Consider the following 21,719-nt stretch of genomic DNA (forward strand, 5'->3'; position numbering starts at 1 on the left):
GTACACACACAGCAAGTGTTAAAGGGCAAAGGAAAGCACAGCAATCTCTGCGCACAAAGAAGAGGAAGGTCGGAAGACAGCAGGCCTACCTTTATGATGTCCTCGGCTGTCCTCTCAACCTCTTTCAAGCGTTTCAGGATCACTTCTTCATTGGCGGAGATGTTCAGCTCGTGGGTTTCCAGGTCTTCGATCTCCTTCTCTATTCTGTGGGAGGAGAGAATGCATCAGGGGATAATACAACGGCATGCACACCGCCTCTGCAGCAGTGCTGTGGAAACATAATGAACGATGATGGATAGACCATGAATGGAGTGAGTCACTGGAGGCTCGGGAAAAAACAATCAGAAGCTATCACTCTGCATGGACTGAGGCAGTACTGCTAACGAAATATTAAAAACGGATGGCGAAATTAGCTGACAAAGATAGTAAAGATAAGTAAAGATACAAAATACCGCAGAGCAGATGAGAGCATTTTGTGACTTTGGCTTTGCAATTAAGTTTGATTCCTTTGCTGTTATTTGAAATCCTTTTTTTTGTCTCGAGGGAGAGGTTATCTTTCCAACCCCATTTCCTGGGATAATGGGATGTTTCAGCCAGGTGTTAAGAGGGACATTTCTCCCCCCCACATTGTCCCATTGTGTGTCTGATCTGAAGGGCTTTTCGGTTCCGCTCAAAGGACATTGGGCCTCACACCCCAGCAAAGCTCCTAGGCTCAGCAGCCAGCGGGCCCACCCTGTTGAGATGCTCTCTCCAGATAATCCACCCGTTGACAGGAAACAGGGCCCTGTTCGCTCTGACAGCACAACAGGCATGGACTCAGAGGTGACAGTATACCAGCTCATGCCTATAGAGCCCTTATTTCAACAGCCAAAACCCAGCCTTCTCTACAGCTAAACCCAGTTTCACCTACAGCTAAACCCAGCCTCCCCTACAGCTAAACCCATCCTAAACCCAGCCTTTGCTACAGCTAAACCCAGCCATTTCTACAGCCTAACCCAGCCTCCCTTGAAGCCCAAACCCAGCCCCCCCTATGTGGTTCCATCCCTGTGGAAGCCAGCATGGATCTGTCCACCGAGCCTGATTGGATGATTGTGTTTAGCTGGCGTTCCCAGACAGAGGATCTCTGGGGGAGAAGCCCTGTTACATAAAAGACTGTTGGGATGAATGTCTGAGGATGTTTGAGTGACTGATACTCAGAACTCCCAGCCAGGCCTTAAGTAGGTGAAAGTAGTAGGCGTCCTAATCCTACCTGCCACCAGCTAAACCCACGCCTCCTCCTAACCCCACAGGCTGCGTGAGGTGTGAGGATGACACAGAATACCGAACAGCTCATTATCCTGGCATACTCTCCCAGGCTGGGCCACTCTGGGACATGCATGGCGGCACTCTAGGGTGCATGTTGCTTTCTGATGGCTTGTGGTCAACTACTAATGGACACTAAAAGGGTGGAGGGATAGAGTGCCTTCACTGTGACTTGTTGTCCGATGTATTCTGCCCTTTCCCAACTCGAGGCAAAAAGCAGTCCCAGTGAGCCATTTCAGCTGAAACCAACACATTCAAGGAGCAAAGGAAACAAGTCATATCGCCTGAGCAAATTTGTGTTTCGTAGGTGTATACCACCTCTAATGTGAACGGATGACTGATTCAGACCAGCCCCCAGTGAGGTGGACCCGCTGTACCCGTGAGGTGGACCAGCTCTACACCAGAACCCAGCAAGGTGGACCCGCTGTACCCGTGAGGTGGACCAGCTCTACACCAGCACTCAGCGAGGGGGACCTGCCGTACCTGTCGATGTTGCTCTGCAGCTGGACGGTCTGCTCCTGCTCCCCCTGGGCCTGCAGCCGCTGCGCCTCCAGGTCCTCCCCGGTCTGCGGACTCAGGCCGTCCATCAGCCACTGCTCCCTCAGAGCCTTCTTCTGCAGGAGAACCGGGTTCAGGTCCAGGCCTCATTCTGAAGCAGCACCTCACACTTCTTTAACCCGTCTCTGTATATAGTTTGACTTTTCACTTTGCTATATTTTTTGCCTTTAATACATATGTTCCGATATTTTATGTAGATGTAAATATATATTACTCAAGAGCACCTTTATGTACTGAAGTTGTAACTTCTCCTCCTCGATTAGTCTCCTCTTCTTGGCAATGTCCTCCTGCACTCTCCTCTTGTCCTGTAGAGGGCGTAAAAATCAAAGAGCGAGGACGTTATTGCAACTGCACACGCCATGGAACATATTACACCTGCAAATGTTTCACATCGCGGCCTCAGACATCGCTCGCTGACTGCTGCTCGTCAACGAGGTCGTTAATCAAATCAACAAGATCCTCTAGAACTTGGCAGCACCCCAGGGTGAAGGCCACAAGCTGTTTATGGAACAAGCAGACCCCTACGACCGGGCCTCATGTACCTGCTGTTAGTGGACACCTTGTGTGTGTGTCCGTCAACACATGTGTGCACCTGTTCCATATGCGTACAACCCTTCAACATTAGCCCAGGCATCAAACGCAAGGCCCACACAAGCCTGCCTGCGTGAAGCCCAGTTCAGAGGCACCATGGTGGAACAACAGAGGTACTTCACTCCGACGCTAACTCTTGGTCTGCTCTAACCCAGAGTCTGTGTTATGAGCGACGTCTGTGTTGTCCTATGATGACTCATCTGTCCCCTGTGTTGTCCTATGACGACTCATCTGTCCCCTGTGTTGTCCTATGACGACTCATCTGTCCCCTGTGTTGTCCTATGACGACTCATCTGTCCCCTGTGTTGTCCTATGATGACTCATCTGTCCCCTGTGTTGTCCTATGATGACTCCCCTGTCCATCTTCAAGGTTGTTATTTATCGATATCAATGACGCAACGTTGGTGTTCCCAGATGAACCCCTGCAGTACAGATTGTTATAACTGGCGGGCCGGTGGACAGAGGTTGTGTGGCTCAGTGGTGAACTATAACTAATCCATCCACGATGAGTGTGGCGCTAATCTTTTGTGAAAGGGGATCACCCTGGTGACGTCCCTGGTATTAATAGTGACCTGGCGTTCTACTTCGTTGACTTCCTCTGTTTGAAGACAGTGGGAGGGGCCCGGTCCCTGTGGGAGGGGTCTAATCCCAGCGTCAGTGAGGAGTCTCATCCAAGAATTGTTGACCATTTCTGGTGACACCCCACTGTGTGAGTGGGACGAACCAGTGGCAGCGATGGTCACTTACTGTGATGGGCCTACCTATACTGGTGAACCCCAAGTGTGTGAGTGGGACGAACCAGTGGCAGCGATGGTCCCTTACTGTGATGGGCCTACCTATACTGGTGAACCCCAAGTGTGTGAGTGGGACGAACCAGTGGCAGCGATGGTCCCTTACTGTGATGGGCCTACCTATACTGATGAGCTCCCAGTGTGTGTGTGGGATGACCCAGTAGCAGCGATGGTCACTTACTGTGATGGGCCTACCTATACTGATGAGCTCCCAGTGTGTGTGTGGGATGACCCAGTAGCAGCGATGGTCCCTTACTGTGATGGGCCTACCTATACTGATGAGCTCCCAGTGTGTGTGTGGGATGACCCAGTGGCAGCGATGGTCACTTACTGTGATGGCCTGGATCCTCTCCTTCAGCAGTTCTGATTCCTCCATGCTGACCCTGGATCAGAGAGGGAGGGACTCGTTAGTCCAGAGGTAAGTTGTGGTTTCTCAGGCAGGGGCGGGTCATCAGAGACACAGATTCCCCGCACGCTTTACCAAGAATACACAGACAGGCGGGCCGGATTCAAGGAACGGACACAAACAGGAGCACTGGCATTTGCACACTATTCATGTCTAAAATCATCATTCATTCATGTGTAAATGTATCATTCTGTGACTATACTGGTTGATTGGTTCCTCATTCACATTCATCCACTGTTGATTGCCTGAGAGTTCTTGGTGTCCCGCCCACATCCCAAACACTGGCTGCTATTGGTCGTCAATCCAACTGTTGATTGAGTGGCTCACGGGAAACGTTTGCATGAATAACAAACACACTCGAGTGTCTTCACATCGCAACCGAAACAGCAAACTGTTTCCAGAAGGCTCCTTGGGCTGGGAGGAGGTGCTGGGGAGAAACCAGGAGGTGTAAAGGGGAGGCAGGAGGGAGATGGGGATGGGAGGAACCCGCTAAAAATAAACAGGATGAGTTCCGACGGTGGGGGGGGCCTGTACATAAATTACCTAGAAATATGTTTGCATTGACATCCCTTTCATCATGCATTTAAGATGAATGACTAGAAATAGAACAGGCACATCGTTAATCTGAAGTTCCTGACCTAGCACATGCTATTAGCTTGTAGAACAGCAGGAGACATATGAGGAGGAACAATAACCCAGCTGCCAGAGGGGGACTTCTCGAGGTTTATTACTTCCAACCACTGCCGAGCACGACTGCAATCTTCTTTTCTTTTTCTTGATAAACGATCCCAGCCAAGTGTGTTTCTGTTCAGTAGGTTATTGAGAGAATACATTTGAATACATTTGGGACAACCTTTAACTTTAACTTCTTTCCTGTTGACGTTATTAACTGGAAGGGTGGTACACTGGACTTACACTCACACAACAACCAGTTAACGAGGCCTGATGTTAATGAATCCACACTACCATATCCCTAAAGGACCTTAATCACCATGCATTAGCTAAAATAAAGACTTAAACCTTGGCTTGATCAAAGAGGAAGGCAAACATGGTCCATTTCTAGTTTTATTTTTAGTGCAGAGAACCGATTTAGTGTCACAAAGACGAAAGCAACAACACTCTACTGACCTAAATGTAGGAATGAATGTCCTTCAAGGCCTTCCATACTTCATTCAGAGGGGATTTGTTGTATACTAGAGCTAAATAAACCCTGCTGACGTCCGGGTCTCACACCTAGTACCCATCAGCTGGATCCGGTCTGTCCGCGGACCGGACCCCGGCCAGTAGAACCCCCCCCCCCCCCTCTCCCCATGGTCAGGGGCCGTTCAAATCAACGCCTGGAGCGGACCACCAAACTACTCCTCTGGGAGGGTGTGTGTGTGTGTGTTGCCGTGTGTGTGTTGCCGTGTGTGTGTTGCCGTGTGTGTGTGTGTGTGTGAGATGTTCATTTGTGTTTCAAACCTCTTCTACGTCCGTGTAACTGGAGTACCCCCCCCCGCGCCACCTATGACCAGGTCCCCACAAAGCAACACACAGACACACACTCTCACACACACATACACACACACACACACACACGCTAAACATTGGTCTGGATGATCACATGGTACCAGTGGTTAAACATAGAGAACCTGCTATTGAGCAAGGCAGCTGCTGCTTAGGAAACACTGAATAAAACAAGACATTGCTGAAATGCTTTTGTTCAAGAACCCTGAACCTCGCTGACTGTCAATCATCTATTTTCCACTAGTGGATGCTTCCCCTCTCATTGGTAGTGCATCATTCCTATTGGCGGGTCAACATCGATGCCTTCCAAATTATTTCACGAATTCACTGAAACCGTAGACAAGACTGTAGACAAGAAAAATATAGAATTGAGGAATGAATCAAGTTGGATTAATGCTGATGTTTAAGCAGGTGTATGATGTTAAATTAGAGAAAGATATAAAACTATAAATGGAATTCCCTATATTTCAGCACAGTGAATGAATGAATATGAATGATTTCATAGTTGTTTTCCCTCTTCTTTGTTTGTATGCTCGTCACACACAACAGTCTCACACAAAGATGGAATCCAACTCCATTTATATTAGTATTATCAACACAATGAGGCATGAATGCATAAGTGCATTATACTGCGCTGCATATTCAAAAGCCTCTTCCTCCACACTGAACTCCCCCTCACACGGCCACCTCAAATCTGTCAAGCCTCGCCCACTCACCACGGCTTCTCCAGAACACTGCAGAACCCTAAAGCACGCAACACACAGAATAACGGATCCCTAGAGCACACAACACATGGAACAACAGAACCCTAAAGCACGCAACACACAGAATAACGGATCCCTAGAGCACACAACACATGGAACAACAGAACCCTAAAGCACCCAACACACAGAATAACAGAACCCTAGAGCACACAACACATGGAACAACAGAACCCTAAAGCACACAACACATGGAACAATAGAACCCTAAAGCACCCAACACACAGAATAACAGAACCCTAAAGCACACAGAACAACAGAACCCTAAAGCACACAGCACATGGAACAACAGAACCCTAAAGCACACAGCACATGGAACAACAGAACCCTAGAGCACACAACACATGGAACAACAGAACCCTAAAGCACACAGCACATGGAACAACAGAACCCTAAGCAGACAACACACAGAAGAACAAGCTAACAGAACCCTTAACCCGCCTCTAACAAAGAGAATAACATGACACTAACATAACCCTTAACCCGCCTCTAACACAGAGAATAACATGACACTAACATAACCCTTAACCCGCCTCTAACAAAGAGAATAACATGACACTAACATAACCCTTAACCCGCCTCTAACACAGAGAATAACATGACACTAACATAACCCTTAACCCGCCTCTAACACAGAGATGTACGTGATGCTAACATAACCCTAAACCCTCCTCTAACACAGAGAATAACTTGAACTTTATGTGATTGACTGTGATTTTAACCTTTCAGAAGATCCTCAGGTCAGATGTATGGATTAAAGTCAACATATTATGCCACCAGGTGTGAGCATGATTAGCCGTAACAACACATCCACCTATGATGTCAGAAGAGGCAGATTTTCAAAACGGCTTGTTACGGCTAATCACACTCACACCAGGTGGTATAGTATGTCACCTTTAAGTGGTCTGGAATCTGGGCAGGGAGGATGAGAGTAGGCTAAGCCTTACCTCCACGTCCCAGAGAGACACTGGCTATAGAACTCATTGAACCATACTCATCATAGATAGATAGATGGGTGATGGACAGATGAATGGATGATGGCCAGATGGATGGATGATGGACAGATGAATAAATGATGGACAGATTAAAGGATGGTGGAGAGATGAATGGATGATGGACAGATGGCTGGGTGTGTAAAACAACGGCAGTGAGAGAGGAGGAGAAACATGAAGGCAGCTCTGAGGAAGGGTCAAACAGGCAGGTACACGGAGGCGTGTGATTGGACCTGAAGGGATGGGCCGGTTCGACAGAGGCTGATTTAAGCTGAGGAGCAGCAGAGGCAGAGCCACAGACTGAGGGGGTGGAGCTGCTGAGCCAGCCCGGGTCTCTGGCCAGCCGTCCAATAGGAAACAGGACGTGAGATCCCCCTAAAGCCAAAGAGTTTTAAAGACTCTCTCGGTACGTTTGAGGCCATAGGCTGGTTGTGGAGTTGTGGGAGTTCTCTGTGTGGATCGTTACTACAATGGAAGTCTATGAGCAGTTGAAGGTGTGTTTTAATTGTCTGCAGTCGGTTGCACCAGCAGAACGTAAAGCCGATCATAAGTTCGGGTGTAAAGTCCGCCTTAACCCTACGCTCGACGTAGCTAGTGTCAAACTAAAGTTGTTCTAAATTTTGGTTGCACCACCATAATTTAAGTTGTAACGTTACTAGTAGTGCATAAATTGTACCAGTGTCGCTTTTAATGACGTTTAGATAATTTCAAGCCAATCATTGACAGCTAACAATGTAAACAGGAAATACCGGCAAGTTTCCACCTTATCCGAGTGAAGACGCGTTAGCACCCAAATGAGAGGGCAAACAAAACAGTTCCAGTCATTTATTCTCTAAAATTTGCTTGGACGGTATAGGCGTGAGGTTAAGCTATTTGATGGCGGATTTTATAATAAATAAATAAATATAATATTCCGCCCGGCAAAACCGAAATCGCGCATATAATTCAACATCATCATAATAAAGAAATGGATCGATACGGTCACGGACAATCCGTTCCCGGCGCAAACCGCGTTGAAACTCCTCTTCCCATTGCTCAAAACGAATAGCCATCTTTACCCTGCGTTCGTGTTGAAATCTTTTTACGTTTTTTTCTTTTAACGGTTCTTTATCGTTAGTATGGAACTTGCACCAGCTAGAGGGGAGGTTTAAAATATAAGTTATAACTTAGTGTTACGTTGAAACTATCTGCTTGGTGCAACTGCTATTTTTTTAGTAGAGTGTAAAGTCGAACGTTTGGGTGATTTACGTTCAACGTAGCCTAAGTGGGACCGTACGTTCTGCTGGTGCAACCAGCTGCGGTTGACAAGACAGACGCAACCTGTGAGCAGACTCAGAAGAGCCTCGGGTCAGGTTAACAGCGGTGGAAGGAAGGACGCCGCAGTCCTCCGGAGAGGAGAGGAGGAGCCAGATGATCAACAACCACCAAACACCCTTTCAGCTGCCCCTCTCCCTGCCTCGCGTCGTACAAACGTGATTGGCAGGAAAGATGGAGTCCCAGAACCAATAAGGGGAGCCCTGTCCTGGCCCCGCACACTAGAGCAGAGATGTTTCCCGCTCCTCGCTGGCGAACGGCGATGGCATTTACCCTCAATGACACTCAAACTACAGCTCTTACCCACCGCACCTGTACACAATTGTTTTTCATAATTACAGCAGGGACCTTTACGGGCACTTGGTGAGGCCAGGTTACCATGGCAACCAGCAGTTAAAACAGTGCGACCTTCTGGATGGGCGCAAACATTCTCTGTTCCCACTCAACTTTCTCCCCTTTTTAGACCGTCTGAGATTCTACTCCTATGTACTGGATCTGTGTACTGGGTCCATGTGCTGGTTCTATGTGCTGGGTCCACGTGTTGGGGTATATGGGTTAGTCTGGGGGGGGGTCCATGCTGTGCCAGATGAAGGTCAGTCCGCCCCCCCCCACCTGTTGTCACCCTGATCCTGACTCCTGCAGCGCTGAAAATAGAGTCAGCTCTCCCAGCCGTACACCGGCCTGGTCGCACTCACTAGCCCTGTACGCCTGTCTGTCTGTCTGCCTGTCGGTCTCTCTGTCTGTCAGTCAATCTGTCTGTCTGTGTGTCTGTTTGTGTGCGTGTGTCTGTCTGTCTGACTGTTTGTCTCTCTGTCTGACTCTACGTTTGTCTTTGCGTTTGTACAGTGTACAGTGTGTGTATGCGTATGTGTGCTTTTGTGTTTGTGTGAGTGTGTGTGTGTGTGTGTGTGTGTGTGTGTGTGTGTGTGTGTGTGTGTGTGTGTGTGTGTGTGTGTGTGTGTGTGTGTGTGTGCGACATCATGGTGCACAGAGCAGTGAGGTAAGACACAAATCTCTTCCCTCAGAGATTCGGGGGGGTGGGTGGGGTTTGGAGGTTCTACGACAGATGAAGACAACCATTTCAACAGCTGCTCCAAAGGGTTAGGGACGGGGTACGGCCCACACCCAGGGTTAGGGACGGGGTACGGCCCACACCCAGGGTTAGGGATGGGGTACGGTCCACACCCAGGGTTAGGGATGGGGTACGGTCCACACCCAGGGTTAGGGATGGGGTACGGTCCACACCCAGGGTTAGGGACGGGGTACGGTCCACACCCAGGGTTAAGGATGGGGTACAGTCCACACCCAGGGTTAGGGACGGGGTACGGTCCACACACAGGGTTAGGGATGGGGTACAGTCCACACCCAGGGTTAGGGATGGGGTACGGTCCACACCCAGGGTTAGGGATGGGGTACGGTCCACACACAGGGTTAGGGATGGGGTACAGTCCACACCCAGGGTTAGGGATGGGGTACGGTCCACACCCAGGGTTAGAGTTGGGGCACGGGTCCCCACAGGTTCCTCAGATTGTGGGGTCTAGAGGTTCCGCTGGTGGTGCAGCACCATGGAGTCTGTTGAGCTCCTCTGACCCCGGCGGGATTAACTGAGGAAAGCCCTGGAGAAACAGGTCAGCACCTGAGAGGTCACGCCCTGAGAGGTCACACCATGAGAGGTCACGCCCTGAGGGGTCGTGGAGGGGTTAACCCGGGACGACCACGTGGTCCCCAGGTTGCCTCCAGTGGGTCCTTGAGGAGGTAAGCCGTTCTGTCCCCCCCCCCCCCCCCCCCACACCACCACCCTGGTCTCCATCTTCCTGATCCTCCTCCATCAGATCTGATGGATTCTAACGAAGAGCTTCAGGTGGCTCAACTCAGAACCTGTAGCGTCCAGAGACCAAATCATTATACACTCTTGTTCAAAAGATAGTTTTTGTATTATTATTATTATTATTATAACTATTATTGTAAGCATTAAGTAATTAACCTTATTATTTCTTATCATCATTATTATCCCTATAATTGGCATTAAAATGATTGATCGTTTTTCTTTATTATTTTCTTTATTTTTACACAAGTCTCACTTTCTTCCTGCAGATATCCTGCGTTTGTTGTGAACAATGTGTGAGGCTGCCCCATGCCGAGCCCTCCTCTGAGTTCCTACACGGTGATCGTCGGATCGCACATGAATCGGATTGTTCTCCGCCGACGACACACTATTAAATGGTCTATTTCTGATGCCACCTTTACGACAGTAAGTTCATTGTGTACTTTCGTTTGTTCCTGTGGTTTAAAATAGCTAGGAGGCTGCTCTTTAATAATTTATTTGCTAATACTATTGTTTTGTATCATTCACTTCCTTCCTGTCCAAGTATCCCAGAGAAAACACAGTGTGTTTTATTACACATCAGTATACACTGTGCTTTTACATTACAGAGAACACAGTGTGTTTCCTTACACATCAGACATCAGTATACACTGTGGGTATTGACTTCATCACAATGTGCTTTCTATACAGAGACTATAGACGAATGCTAAGCAAGAGTATAACAAGCCCAAAACATTTCAAATATTTGGAATCCCTTAACTTTCCAAATATGTCACGTTATGTTGGAATAATGTGGTTTCTTGTTTCAGGAACGGTGTCTCTTGTTTTAGGGCTAGTGTCTCTTGTTTTAGCATTAGTGTTGTCTCTTGTTTTAGGTCTAGTATCTATTGTTTTAGGGCTAGTATCTCTTGCTTTAGAACTAATGTATCTTGTTTTAGGACTAGTGTCTCTTGTTTTAGTACTAATGTGGTCTCTTGTTTTAGTACTAATAAGGTCTCTTGTTTTAGGAATATTGTCTCTGTTTTTAGGACTAGTGTTGTGCCTTGTTTTAGGACTATTGTCTCTTGTTTTAGGACTAGTGTCTCTTGAGAACTAGTAACGTCTCTGGTACTAGGACTAGGGATGTCTCTGGTTTTGTGTTTCTGTACTGAACACCAACAGATGAGCCCTTGCATGACAGGAGGATGATAAACAAGTGTCAACGACAGAAAGGGCGTTCTAGAGGGTGGTAGTGACATTCCAGTCTCACCCAATTGGCTGCTCTAACGGGGTGTGAGTGCTGAGGAGAAGGTGTGTGTGTGTGTTTGTGTGTGTGTGTCGTGTTTGTGTGTGTCTGCCTGTGGTGTGTATGTGTTTGTGTGTGTGTGCCTGTAGGGTGTGTCTGTGTGTTTATGTGTGTGTGTGTGTGTGTTTGTGTGTGTGCAGCGCTTGGTTAATGAATATTCAAAGTACACCCGTGTGTAAAATCATGAATATTGAGAGGAGTGCTGTGAACCATCTAAAAGTCAAAGTTATTTAAATTACAAATACATTGAAATGAAATACAAACACAGCTATAGATTGTGTCTAATCAGGATGGTCATGTAGTCAAGTTTGCACAACAACAAAAAGCATTTGGAATAACAGCAGATGTCATTACAAACATAAAGGACAATATTAACATGATTAGATATAGTTGAGTGTATGTGTGTGTGTGCATGTGTGTATTTGTGTGTATGTGTGTGTCCGTGTGTGTGTGTGTGTGTGTGTGTGTCAGTGTGTGTGTGTGTGTGTGTGTGTGTGTGTGTGTGTGTGTGTGTGTGTGTGTGTGTGTGTGTGTGTGTGTGTGTGTGTGTGTGTGTCAGTGTGTGTGTGTGTGTGTGTGTGCATGTGTGTGTGTGTGTGTGTGTGTGTGTGTGTGTGTGTGTGTGTGTGTGTGTGTGTGTGTGTGTGTGTGTGTGTGTGTGTGTGTGTGTGTGTGTGTGTGTGTGTGTGTGTGTGTGTGTATGTAGTACGGACCGAAGTCTCTGTTGGTCAGTGTTTAACTCCGCAAGTGAAAGTGCTCACTAAACCGCCCGTTCATCCTGGACCTCTGCTGGGACAGGAAACACCTCACTGAATCAGGAGCTCACTGAACCACAGGGACCAGGGAACCACGGGGATAACCTCTCTGCCTCACCTTCATCACTAGACCTGAGGTTAAGGGTCACTCCTCTACTCATCACCAGACCTTTAGTTTAGCTCCCAGGGCGTAGGTCCAAGTTCTACTACACTGGACTCCTTGATGAGATGTAGGTCTACGTTCTAGTAGACTCCTTTAGGAGATGTAGAGTGGTATGTACTAGTACTACAGGCTGGCATGACGGGACTTTAGAGAACCCTGCTTTGCTTTCTGTGTAGGTCTACATCATGCAAAAAGATAAACACATCTTGAACTGTAGGGCTACTGTTGCACAGACAATATGCATTATGCTGGCATCTAGTGACCGTGACGCAGGACAGAACACTTTCCAATATCTAATATAGATGAGGTGCGACAAGGATCAATACAGGATGGAGACACACGTCCATCACTCTCCTGCCTCACTCCCCAGCATAACGCAGCCACTCTCCACATCACTCTCCGGCAACAATCCCCAGCATAACTCTCCAGCATCACTCTCCTTCCTCACTCTCCATCATCTCCCTACAGTATGACTCTCTAGCCTCACTCTCCATCATCACCCTACAGTATGACTCTCTAGCCTCACTCTCCATCATCACCCTACAGTATGACTCTCTAGCCTCGCTCTCCATCATCACCCTACAGTATGACTCTAGCCTCACTCTCCATCATCACCCTACAGTATGACTCTCTAGCCTCACTCTCCATCATCACCCTACAGTATGACTCTCTAGCCTCACTCTCCATCATCACCCTACAGTATGACTCTCTAGCCTCACTCTCCATCATCACCCTACAGTATGACTCTAGCCTCACCCTCCAGCCTCACCCTCCAGCCTCACCCTCCAGGCTCACCCTCCATATCACCCTCCAGGCTCACTCTCCAGCCTCACTCTGCAGCCTCACTCTCCAGCCTCCCTCTCCAGCCTCACCCTCCATATCACTCTCCAGCATCACAGAAAGTAAGGTTGTCAGGGTCCTGCTTGTTTTCTGAAACTAACAGCAGCTTACCAAGTGCAGGGAAAGCCCATTAGCCTCAAATAGTGTGTTTAAGAGGATTAGCAGACTAGACTGGGGCTGAGCCGGCAAGACGGCAAACAGAACAGAGCCGACACTGAAAAGAAGGAAAAGATTGAGACTCACTGTTCCTGCGTCCGGTCCATGTCCTGATCACTGGGGTCTGTCACCACGCCGCCGCTGTATGTCCCTCAACAAGCTGTGTGTGTGCGTGCGTGTGTGTGTATGTGTGTGTGTGTGCTAGAAGACACTGCTCAGTGTACTGTGCACAGAGATTTGGAGTCCAGCATTACTGCTGTGGGAGTTGCAGAGCAGGTAGGCAGTGTGTGTGTGAGTGTGTGTTTGTGTGTGGCTGAGACTGAGCTAGCTATTCACTGGGAGGCTCCTCTTTACACCCCCCCCCCTCATCTAACTCCCACCTTCTCTCTCTCTCTCTCTCTCTCTCTCTCTCTCTCTCTCTCTCTCTCCCTCCCTCTCTCTCTCTCTCTCTCTCTCCCTCCCACCTTCCCTCTCACTCTCTCTTTCTGTCAATATTGCTAACTCTCTCTCTCTCTCTCTCTCTCACTCTCCCTATCTCTCTCTCTCTTTCTCTCTCCCTCCCACCTTCTCGCTCACTCTTTCTTTCTCTCAATCTCTCTCTCACTCTCTCTATGTTCTGGCAGAGAGCTGCTCAGCCATGTGCAGGCATAACTCTGTCAAACAACTGCTCCAAACCACCCACTTAACCACCCACACACACACACACGCACGCACGCACAAGCACACACACACAATCTCATGCACACACATACACAAACTCGCACAGATGCACCAACGCACACACAAACACACACCAACATGCACATGCGGTCACACACACACACACACACACACACACACACACACACACACACACACACACATGAACACACGCACAAACTACTAACACACACACACACACCAACACATACACAGACACAAAATAACCTTGCAACATACAGATACATTGAACATTGACCATTGACTGTGTGTTTCAACTGTACATGAAGTTTGTGAACTAAGGTGTGTTTACTGTATTTACTGTAAGTATGTATGTATGAGTGTGTGTGTGTGTGTGTGTGTGTATGTATGAGTGCGTGTGCGTGTGCGTGTGCGTGTGTGTGTGTGCGCAGCCAGCTGTCTCTGGCAGTAATGGACGTGTACAGAACGTTAGGCTGACATACTACGGGTGTGTGATCCTGTCTGTATTTAGCATCAAAGGTCCGCTCAGAGATGCATGAGCTGACAGTACAGTTCATGCGGGGCGTCATCTACACGACATGTTTTTCTGTGTCACTTCGTTATGCCCTTTATGGCGTAACTCTCCTATGTTCTTCTTCAAAGGCCCTCCCCATTGGTTAGATTTCATGCTTTATTTGCAACCAACGATTCACAAGCGGCAGCGTAGTCAAAGACTAAATATATTAAATCGAATGTGTGTGTCTGTGGACGTTTTGAGAAGTGGAGTGAGAGTGTGGGCAGGGAACGGCTGAAGAACCCAGCAAGGGTAATGACTCTGACTCTGACATCAGCTCTGAATGTACAGTGTGCTAAGCAGGAGGTACAGGCTGTACATTCCTGCACACAATAAGGACAGGTTCATGTATGAGTTAACTGAGTATCATTTGACCGCCAAGGGTATGGAGACAGCCATAGGTAAAATTATATATATATATAATTTCACCTATTAATCGCACACCACATCTTCTCAAATCAAACTGGTGCCTCCAAAGAACAATGATTTCTGTCATTGGATGGTGAATTAACAAGAGTTTTGGACATAGGTCAAGGGGAGATGTGACCTCGGTCACATCAGAATGTGAAAGATCAGGGATGGTCTCTCTGCATCATGGGGGATTTAAGGAGCAATACAACAGCCTCATACACCAGACACACCCCTCTCAGTGAGAAGGGGAAAGGTTTCCCCTAAATCATCACATCCTCAGCACCCTTTTCCCTCCTCAGCACCCTTTTCCCTCCTCCACATCGTCATCATCATCATCATCTTCATCGTCATCATCATCATCATCAGTGAAACACCGGTTAACTCCAGAATCTGAGCTCTGCTAGGCAGATACTCCCGTTACCATGGCAACTTCTCTCCCTCTCCCTCTCTCTCTCTCTCTCTCTCTTTCTTTCTCTCCCTCTCTCTCTAGCTCTTCCCTCTCTCTCTCTCTCTCTCTCTCTCTCTCTCTCTCTCTCTCTCTCTCTCTCTCTCTCTCTCTCTCTCTCTCTCTCTAGATAGTGTCCATACACAAATGCAAAAAAAGGAAGTGAGCCCAACAGATCCCTGCTGATTGTTGGATATCGGACCACGAGATAGTTAGGGGGTCTACACCTCAACAGAGGATGATTGAGAGATGATGGCTCTTGTGAAAAACTACATTGCAGTTTTTCTCAATCGTTTAAACACGTTTTCTGAAACTCAATTTCTCAAAACTCTTACAAAAAACCTGAGAAGGGTTAATCAGTTTGTCAAAACTGCACAAAATCTTCTCAAAACTGATTTTTTCCACCAAACAGTAAACACAGCTATCAAATGAATATCTCTTAGGGAGCACCAATTAAACACTGGTGTGATCAATTCAAAACACTTCCATCCAAATACTATTGTATAGTACATATGTTTTGGCATTATGAGGCCATAGTTTCATATTCCAATGTATACAATTGTTTAGAAATAGCTTTCTTCTTTAAAGTTGCAATTAGGTGGTAAATATTGTATGAAGACTGCCATATTGTATATACTGTGAATATTTCATATAAATATTGCATTGACACAATAGTATCAGAATAGGATACAATGCATATTTGTCGTTCCAATGAGCTCCAATGGACTAAACTCACAATTCCAGCTTCCCAGAGACATACTGTACACCTATAGTTGATGCTGCAACATTGTTTGGTCAATACACCAATGTTACCTATTTCGGTACAGTAATTGCACTGATAAGTAAAATGAAAAACACTCAGGTAAGAACATGTTTAGACTTTCTTTCGGGGGATGTTGTGATGGAATCAGTGCAAGTACAAGTATAAAAAGGTAACAAATCAAATATATATTTCTTAACTGTAATACAGTAAAATGTCCTCTTTTATGCTCTGACACATTGAAGTGAAGTGTTTTGCCAGTTGAGTTTGAACAGGTGAGAAGTGAGTTAGACTCATTAGTTGTTGCGTTTTGAAGGTCAGTGTGATCCAGGTGAACCAAGTGTGCTAAATTATGAGATTTGTGCTTAAAGTTTAGCAAAAATGTGAAAACAGTGGAATGGTGCTTAGTGTTTAGCAGTGTGGAGACTTGTAGTTGATACATGAGCTTCAAGTTTTCAGAATTGTGTGCATAGTTCCATTTTTTGTGTGCATCCAATCGAGAAAAACTGTAACAAGCTTCCTGGCATCAGTAGATTGAGGAGAGCAGAGGTCAGACCATTCATACCGTTTTAAAGCTTTCAGTAAACATGTAGTCTTCATCAATCCTTAGCAGCCTCTCTCGCTTTCTCTTTCTCTTCCACTCTCTCCCTCTGTCTCTCTCTCTCTCCCCGGCTCTCTCTCTCTCTCTCTCTCTCTCTCTCTCTCTCTCTCTCTCTCTCTCTCTCTCTCTCTCTCTCTCTCCATCTCAGTAAACACATAGAAGCAGCAGGGGACAACAACGGGTGAGTCAGACCAACATGGACTCAGTCTCCTTCAGAGAAACCAGAGCAGCTCGCCACATTCCCAGCTCGCATGCTAATGAATGGAAATGTGTCCTCATTGTTGCTGGGGGTCTGAACAGGCCTGATGGGCATGTTCATGTGTGTGTGTGTGTGTGTTTGTGTGCTGGGAGGGCGGTGTGCGTGTCAGAATGGCCTTCTACCCACTCACATTCTGTCAACTTTAACTACAGGGATGGGGTCGCTTCTGAGTCACAACTCAAATGTGTGTGTTTGTGTGTGTTTGTTGTGTGTGTGTCTATGTTTGAGTGTGTGTGTGTGTGTGTGTGTGTGTGTGTGTGTCTGTGTTTGAGTTTGTCTCTGTGTGTGTGTGTTTGTGTGTGTCTGTGTGTGAGTGTGTGCCTGTGTATGCATTGGTGTGTGTGTGTGTGTGTGTGTGTGTGTGTGTGTGTGTGTGTGTGTGTGTGTGTGTGTGTGTGTGTGTGTGTGTGTGTGTGTGTGTGTGTGTGAGAGTGTGTGGGTGTGTGTGGGCGTGGGTGTGTGTGTTTGTGTGTGAGTGTGTGTCTGTGTATGCATTGGTGTGTGTGTATGCTTGTGTGTGTGTGTGTGTGTGTGTGTGTGTGTGTGTGTGTGTGTGTGTGTGTGTGTGTGTGTGTGTGTGTGTGTGTGTGTGTGTGTGTGTGTGAGAGAGTGTGTGGGTGTGTGTGTGTGTGTGGGTGGGTGTGGGCGTGGGTGTGTGTGTGGGTGTGGGTGTGTGTGTGTGCAGTGTGGGACGGGGTATTTACCCCCACTCTTGTGTCAGGGTGAATCCGAGTCTCACTCAGTTCTCTGTGAGTGAGCGGATGAGGAATGTCTGACAGATGGATGAGAAGGTCAAGTCATTGTCGCGGGGGTTCGGGTGTGGGGGGGGGGGGGGGGGGGGTCACATGCCTCCTCGGTTTGTCTTCTCGCTGACGCGTCGACTCCAGACTTAAAGTAGGGATGGTTGACTGGTGAGCTCAGAAAGAAACACTGAAATAACTCTTAGATACACACACACACACACACACACACACACACACACACACACACACACGCACACACGCACACACACACACACACACGTGTCAATGCTTTTCGATCGCTGGCTGGAGTTTGCAAATGAGGGGAGGTGGTCGAGGTCGAGGTGGTGGATAGATTAGTTTAGATTTGACACAACTTTATTAATCTCTTTATTAAACCTGTTGCAACAAATGTGTTTGTTGCAACAGGTGGAGGTGGTGGTGGTGGTGGTGGTGGTGGTGGTGGTGCTGAAGGCCCTGGTGGAGGTGGTGGTTGTAGCACTGTAGGTGGAGGCGGAAGTGGTGGAAGTTGAGGTGGAGGTTGAGGTGGTGGAGGTAGAGGGGTTGGTAGTGGTGGTGCTGTTAAAAGTGGTGGTGGTGGAGGCGGTGGTGCTGTTGGTAGTGGTGGTGGGGATGGTGCTGGAGGTGTTGGAGGTGGAGGTGTAGTGAGAGTGAAACAAAAAGCAGAAGAAGTAAGTGTCGTACGAGTTTGGATTTGAGGAGATACGACTTCAGCTCAAGTGTGCTGTGATTATAATTTAACCTTGTGTCCAGGGAAGGAGGGGGGAGAGAGGGAGGGGGGAGAGTGGGGGGGGGGAGAGAGAGAGAGAGAGGGTGGGGGGGAGAGAGGGAGGGAGGGAGGGGGAGAGAGAGAGACAGATGGGTTTTCTGCTGTGAGATCCTCCCTGCACCCCGTCAGCTGACTCCGTTACCATGGTTCCCAGGGGGACAGCTGGAGTCACTCTCGAGCAGGCCATGTCTATACACCCCTAGCACCAGCCATGGTGACACCACCCGTGTCGGCACCACCCACGGTGTCTCCGTTGAGACGTGAGAAACGAAGCCGTTTCTTCATGAAACCACCAACCACAAACTGAAGGCTAAGCAGCCTCATTGGTGGCTCTGTGTGATGTCACAGCAGGCGGAGAACCAATCAGAGATGTTGAGGAGCTCTCCGTTACTCCAATCACTACTGAATGGAAACGGGCAAAAAAATATTAAACTGCAAAGGATACATACTGTCAATAAACTAGCGATGGACTACATCTTACTGTATCTCATTGACATATATTGTTGTAGCATTAATAATAACAACTTGTCTAATTCACTTCAACTAGCTATAAGCAAGAGGAATCGGGGAGTCCAGGTCAAGTATAGATGGAGAGTTTATTGCCACCCGCAAACGAGAGACAACAAAGCCGAATGGTATCCTCGAATACACACTACCGAATGAATCCCGGACAGCTCCTTATATCCCCGATTCTTACACCATACAAAGTTGGACTTTCATCAAATATAGAATTTCCCATCAGGGTCATACTGTGTGGATGTCAGCATACTCCTATGTCTTCTGAATCCCAATGTGACCTTAGAACATATATTATCCTTATACAAACAGAGATGATGCACACGTGTGAATGTAAGCATTGTCTTCAGAGAGTACATCAGGACTGGACTCTCTGACTGATGTGCCACATGGCCCATCAGGTGAGAATGTCCTGGACCTACTCACTGGTGTCACACGGCACATAACATAGGTTAAAGGTGATCAGCTCTTTTCCACCATTAAAGTATATATATATGATATGTAGGCCTAATAATAATCATAGTTTAACATAGAATGTAAGGTTAATTTCTACCACAATATCATCCCAGAAGTTGATTCACATTGGCTCCTTCCTGAACCCACTGACCTAACGCGGCCTGTGAGACTGTGAGAGAGTGTGTTACTCAGAGGTAATTGTGTGGCTGTGTTGTGTTGTTGAGATGTGTTGTTGAGTTGTGTTGTTGAGTTGTGTGGCTGTGTTGTGTTGTTGAGTTGTGTGGCTGGGTTGGATTGCTGAGTTGTGTTGTTGGGTTGCGTGGCTGCTTTCTGTTGTTGAGTTGCGTTGTTGGGTTTTGTTGCTGAGTTCTGTTGTTGACTTGTGTTGCTAAGTTGTGTTGCTGTGGGTCCAGACCGCTGAATCAGGGAGATGAACTGAGGAGTGGTGGAATGCAGATATAGAAGCAGATATAGAGGGAGGGTCAGCAGCAGGAGACAGTGGAGTGTCAAATGAACACAGCGGTCTGAAATTCTTGGATGCATTTTAACACTGGAATCCATCAGATGTGACCTTTAACCCCGGGACCCCATCAACCCGACTGTTGTTCAACGGTCGGGCACAAAGCAGGGCGGAGACAGTCCTCAGGGCGGAGGGTGATGATGAACCCTCCCACAGATGTAGTGTGACGGTGGGGTGATGAGAGAGGGCTCTGACTGTCCACCTCCCACTCTCTGTTCAGGATTCCACCCTCCTGCCCACAGAGACGACTTAATTCACCAGCAGACAAGACGTATGCAAAACCACCAGCATCGCTTGAGTAGGAGTAGGAGTAGGAGAGAGACGGCCGGCCTTCAGGCTGGGGGAGGAACCTCAACTGACTGCAGCTGATCTGACCCACAGTGGCAATCCATCATGAACACTTCACATGACAGGGAATGTGGTTTTATAAAAGCAAACATCTTTTCATCAGTCGTGTTCTCTCTCTCTTTCTCTCTCCCTCGCTCTCTCTCTGAGCGAGAGAGAGAGAGAGAGAGAGAGAGAGAGAGAGAGAGAGAGAGAGAGAGAGAGAGAGAGAGAGAGAGAAGCCCTCCATTGGCAGCTCTAAGCTGACACACTGTTGCCATAGCAGCCGAGGAGAGGTGCCAGCGGCTCCAGATTGGGAGCAGGAGGACCTTAGTTTCATACAGAGCAGAATCATACACTCTCTATACCATCTGAGAGGAGGCCTATAGGCTCGCTGTGTGTATCGGGGGGCTTTGAATAGTATAGGTTCCAAATCAGCTTAATCCACCATGCTTTCATATATAAGGCAAAATATGACCGACTGCCAATGAAAGAAATACAGTTAAACCTATTTCACAAACGTGACGAATAGGTGTGATGTAGCTAGGAGGATGTCGTTTACGTTGGCCAATGCTCAAACCAACTGCGTGGAGGCTGCCAAGCCACGGCGCTAGTGACACCGCTGACGCTGACAGTGACGGCACGAACCTGCAGATGGTGCTGTTGTAACTCGGCTCTTTGATTCAGAGTTTTTTCAAAGCTCCGCTTGGAAAAAACACAGCGCAATGTCGACATCATCCGGCAAAAGTCCATGTTGGCCCTAAATTAAGTTTCTAAAATGACTCTGCCAGCAGGGCCTATCTTTAATCCTTTCATCATTTTCGAGCCTAGCAGCTACAAAACAATTAAATGTTTAGCTAATAGGTCTAAGAATAATATAACTTAAGCACAGAATAGGAAAAGCAAAAGTAAGTGCAATGATGACTCAAATGGTCCTACCCATAGATATAAATATAACATGTTTTCCACAGTTTCATAAACATCCGGGGCTTAGCCCAGACGGAAAAGGAAAAGGCCACAATTATTTGTACAATTATATGCAATTTTTTTCATAATGCTTCACCTTAATATACAAAATACGCAGTTTATTATAGCTTAAAATAGCTACCTGACTGCTTTGCTGCTTATCCCCAAATATCTAAAGTTCCATTCAAGTTATTTCATAGTAAAATGACAATACAAGTGATACAGACCTTACATACACACACGCACGGATCTGACTGGGGATAGGATAGGTTAATTCACTTGAGTCGGTAGAAAGGTTATCAAATGAACACAGCGGTCTGAAATTCAACACTGGAATCCATCAGATGTGACCTTTAACCCCGGGACCCCATCAACCCGACTGTTATCTTTTTGTTATCTTTTTTAACTATTTATTCTCTTGCCTAGAAGGACTATTTAGACTAGGCTACTTA

General features: G+C 47.3%; 1 protein-coding gene across 6 annotated transcripts in view; it reads right to left on the reverse strand.

Moving 5' to 3' along the window:
- Positions 1 to 13,781, reverse strand: part of palmdb (palmdelphin b) — a 28,819-nt gene extending 15,038 nt beyond the window's left edge. The window contains exons 1-5 of one of the 6 annotated variants that reach the window (XM_060045440.1): positions 13,333 to 13,781; positions 3,574 to 3,625; positions 2,085 to 2,165; positions 1,786 to 1,916; positions 90 to 204 (exon numbers count right to left, since the gene is read on the reverse strand). In XM_060045440.1, coding sequence (XP_059901423.1) covers positions 90 to 204; positions 1,786 to 1,916; positions 2,085 to 2,165; positions 3,574 to 3,625; positions 13,333 to 13,352 — 399 coding nt within the window. In that variant the 5' untranslated portion in view covers positions 13,353 to 13,781. Of the gene's footprint in view, positions 1 to 89; positions 205 to 1,785; positions 1,952 to 2,084; positions 2,166 to 3,573; positions 3,627 to 13,044; positions 13,265 to 13,332 lie in introns of those variants that run through there. The other 5 variants (XM_060045436.1, XM_060045438.1, XM_060045439.1 and 2 more) reach the window with 5 other exon arrangements.
- Between the last annotated feature and the right edge of the window lie 7,938 nt (positions 13,782 to 21,719).

This window comes from Gadus macrocephalus, chromosome 23, assembly GCF_031168955.1.
Source record: "Gadus macrocephalus chromosome 23, ASM3116895v1".
Classification (NCBI taxonomy): Eukaryota; Metazoa; Chordata; class Actinopteri; order Gadiformes; family Gadidae; genus Gadus; species Gadus macrocephalus.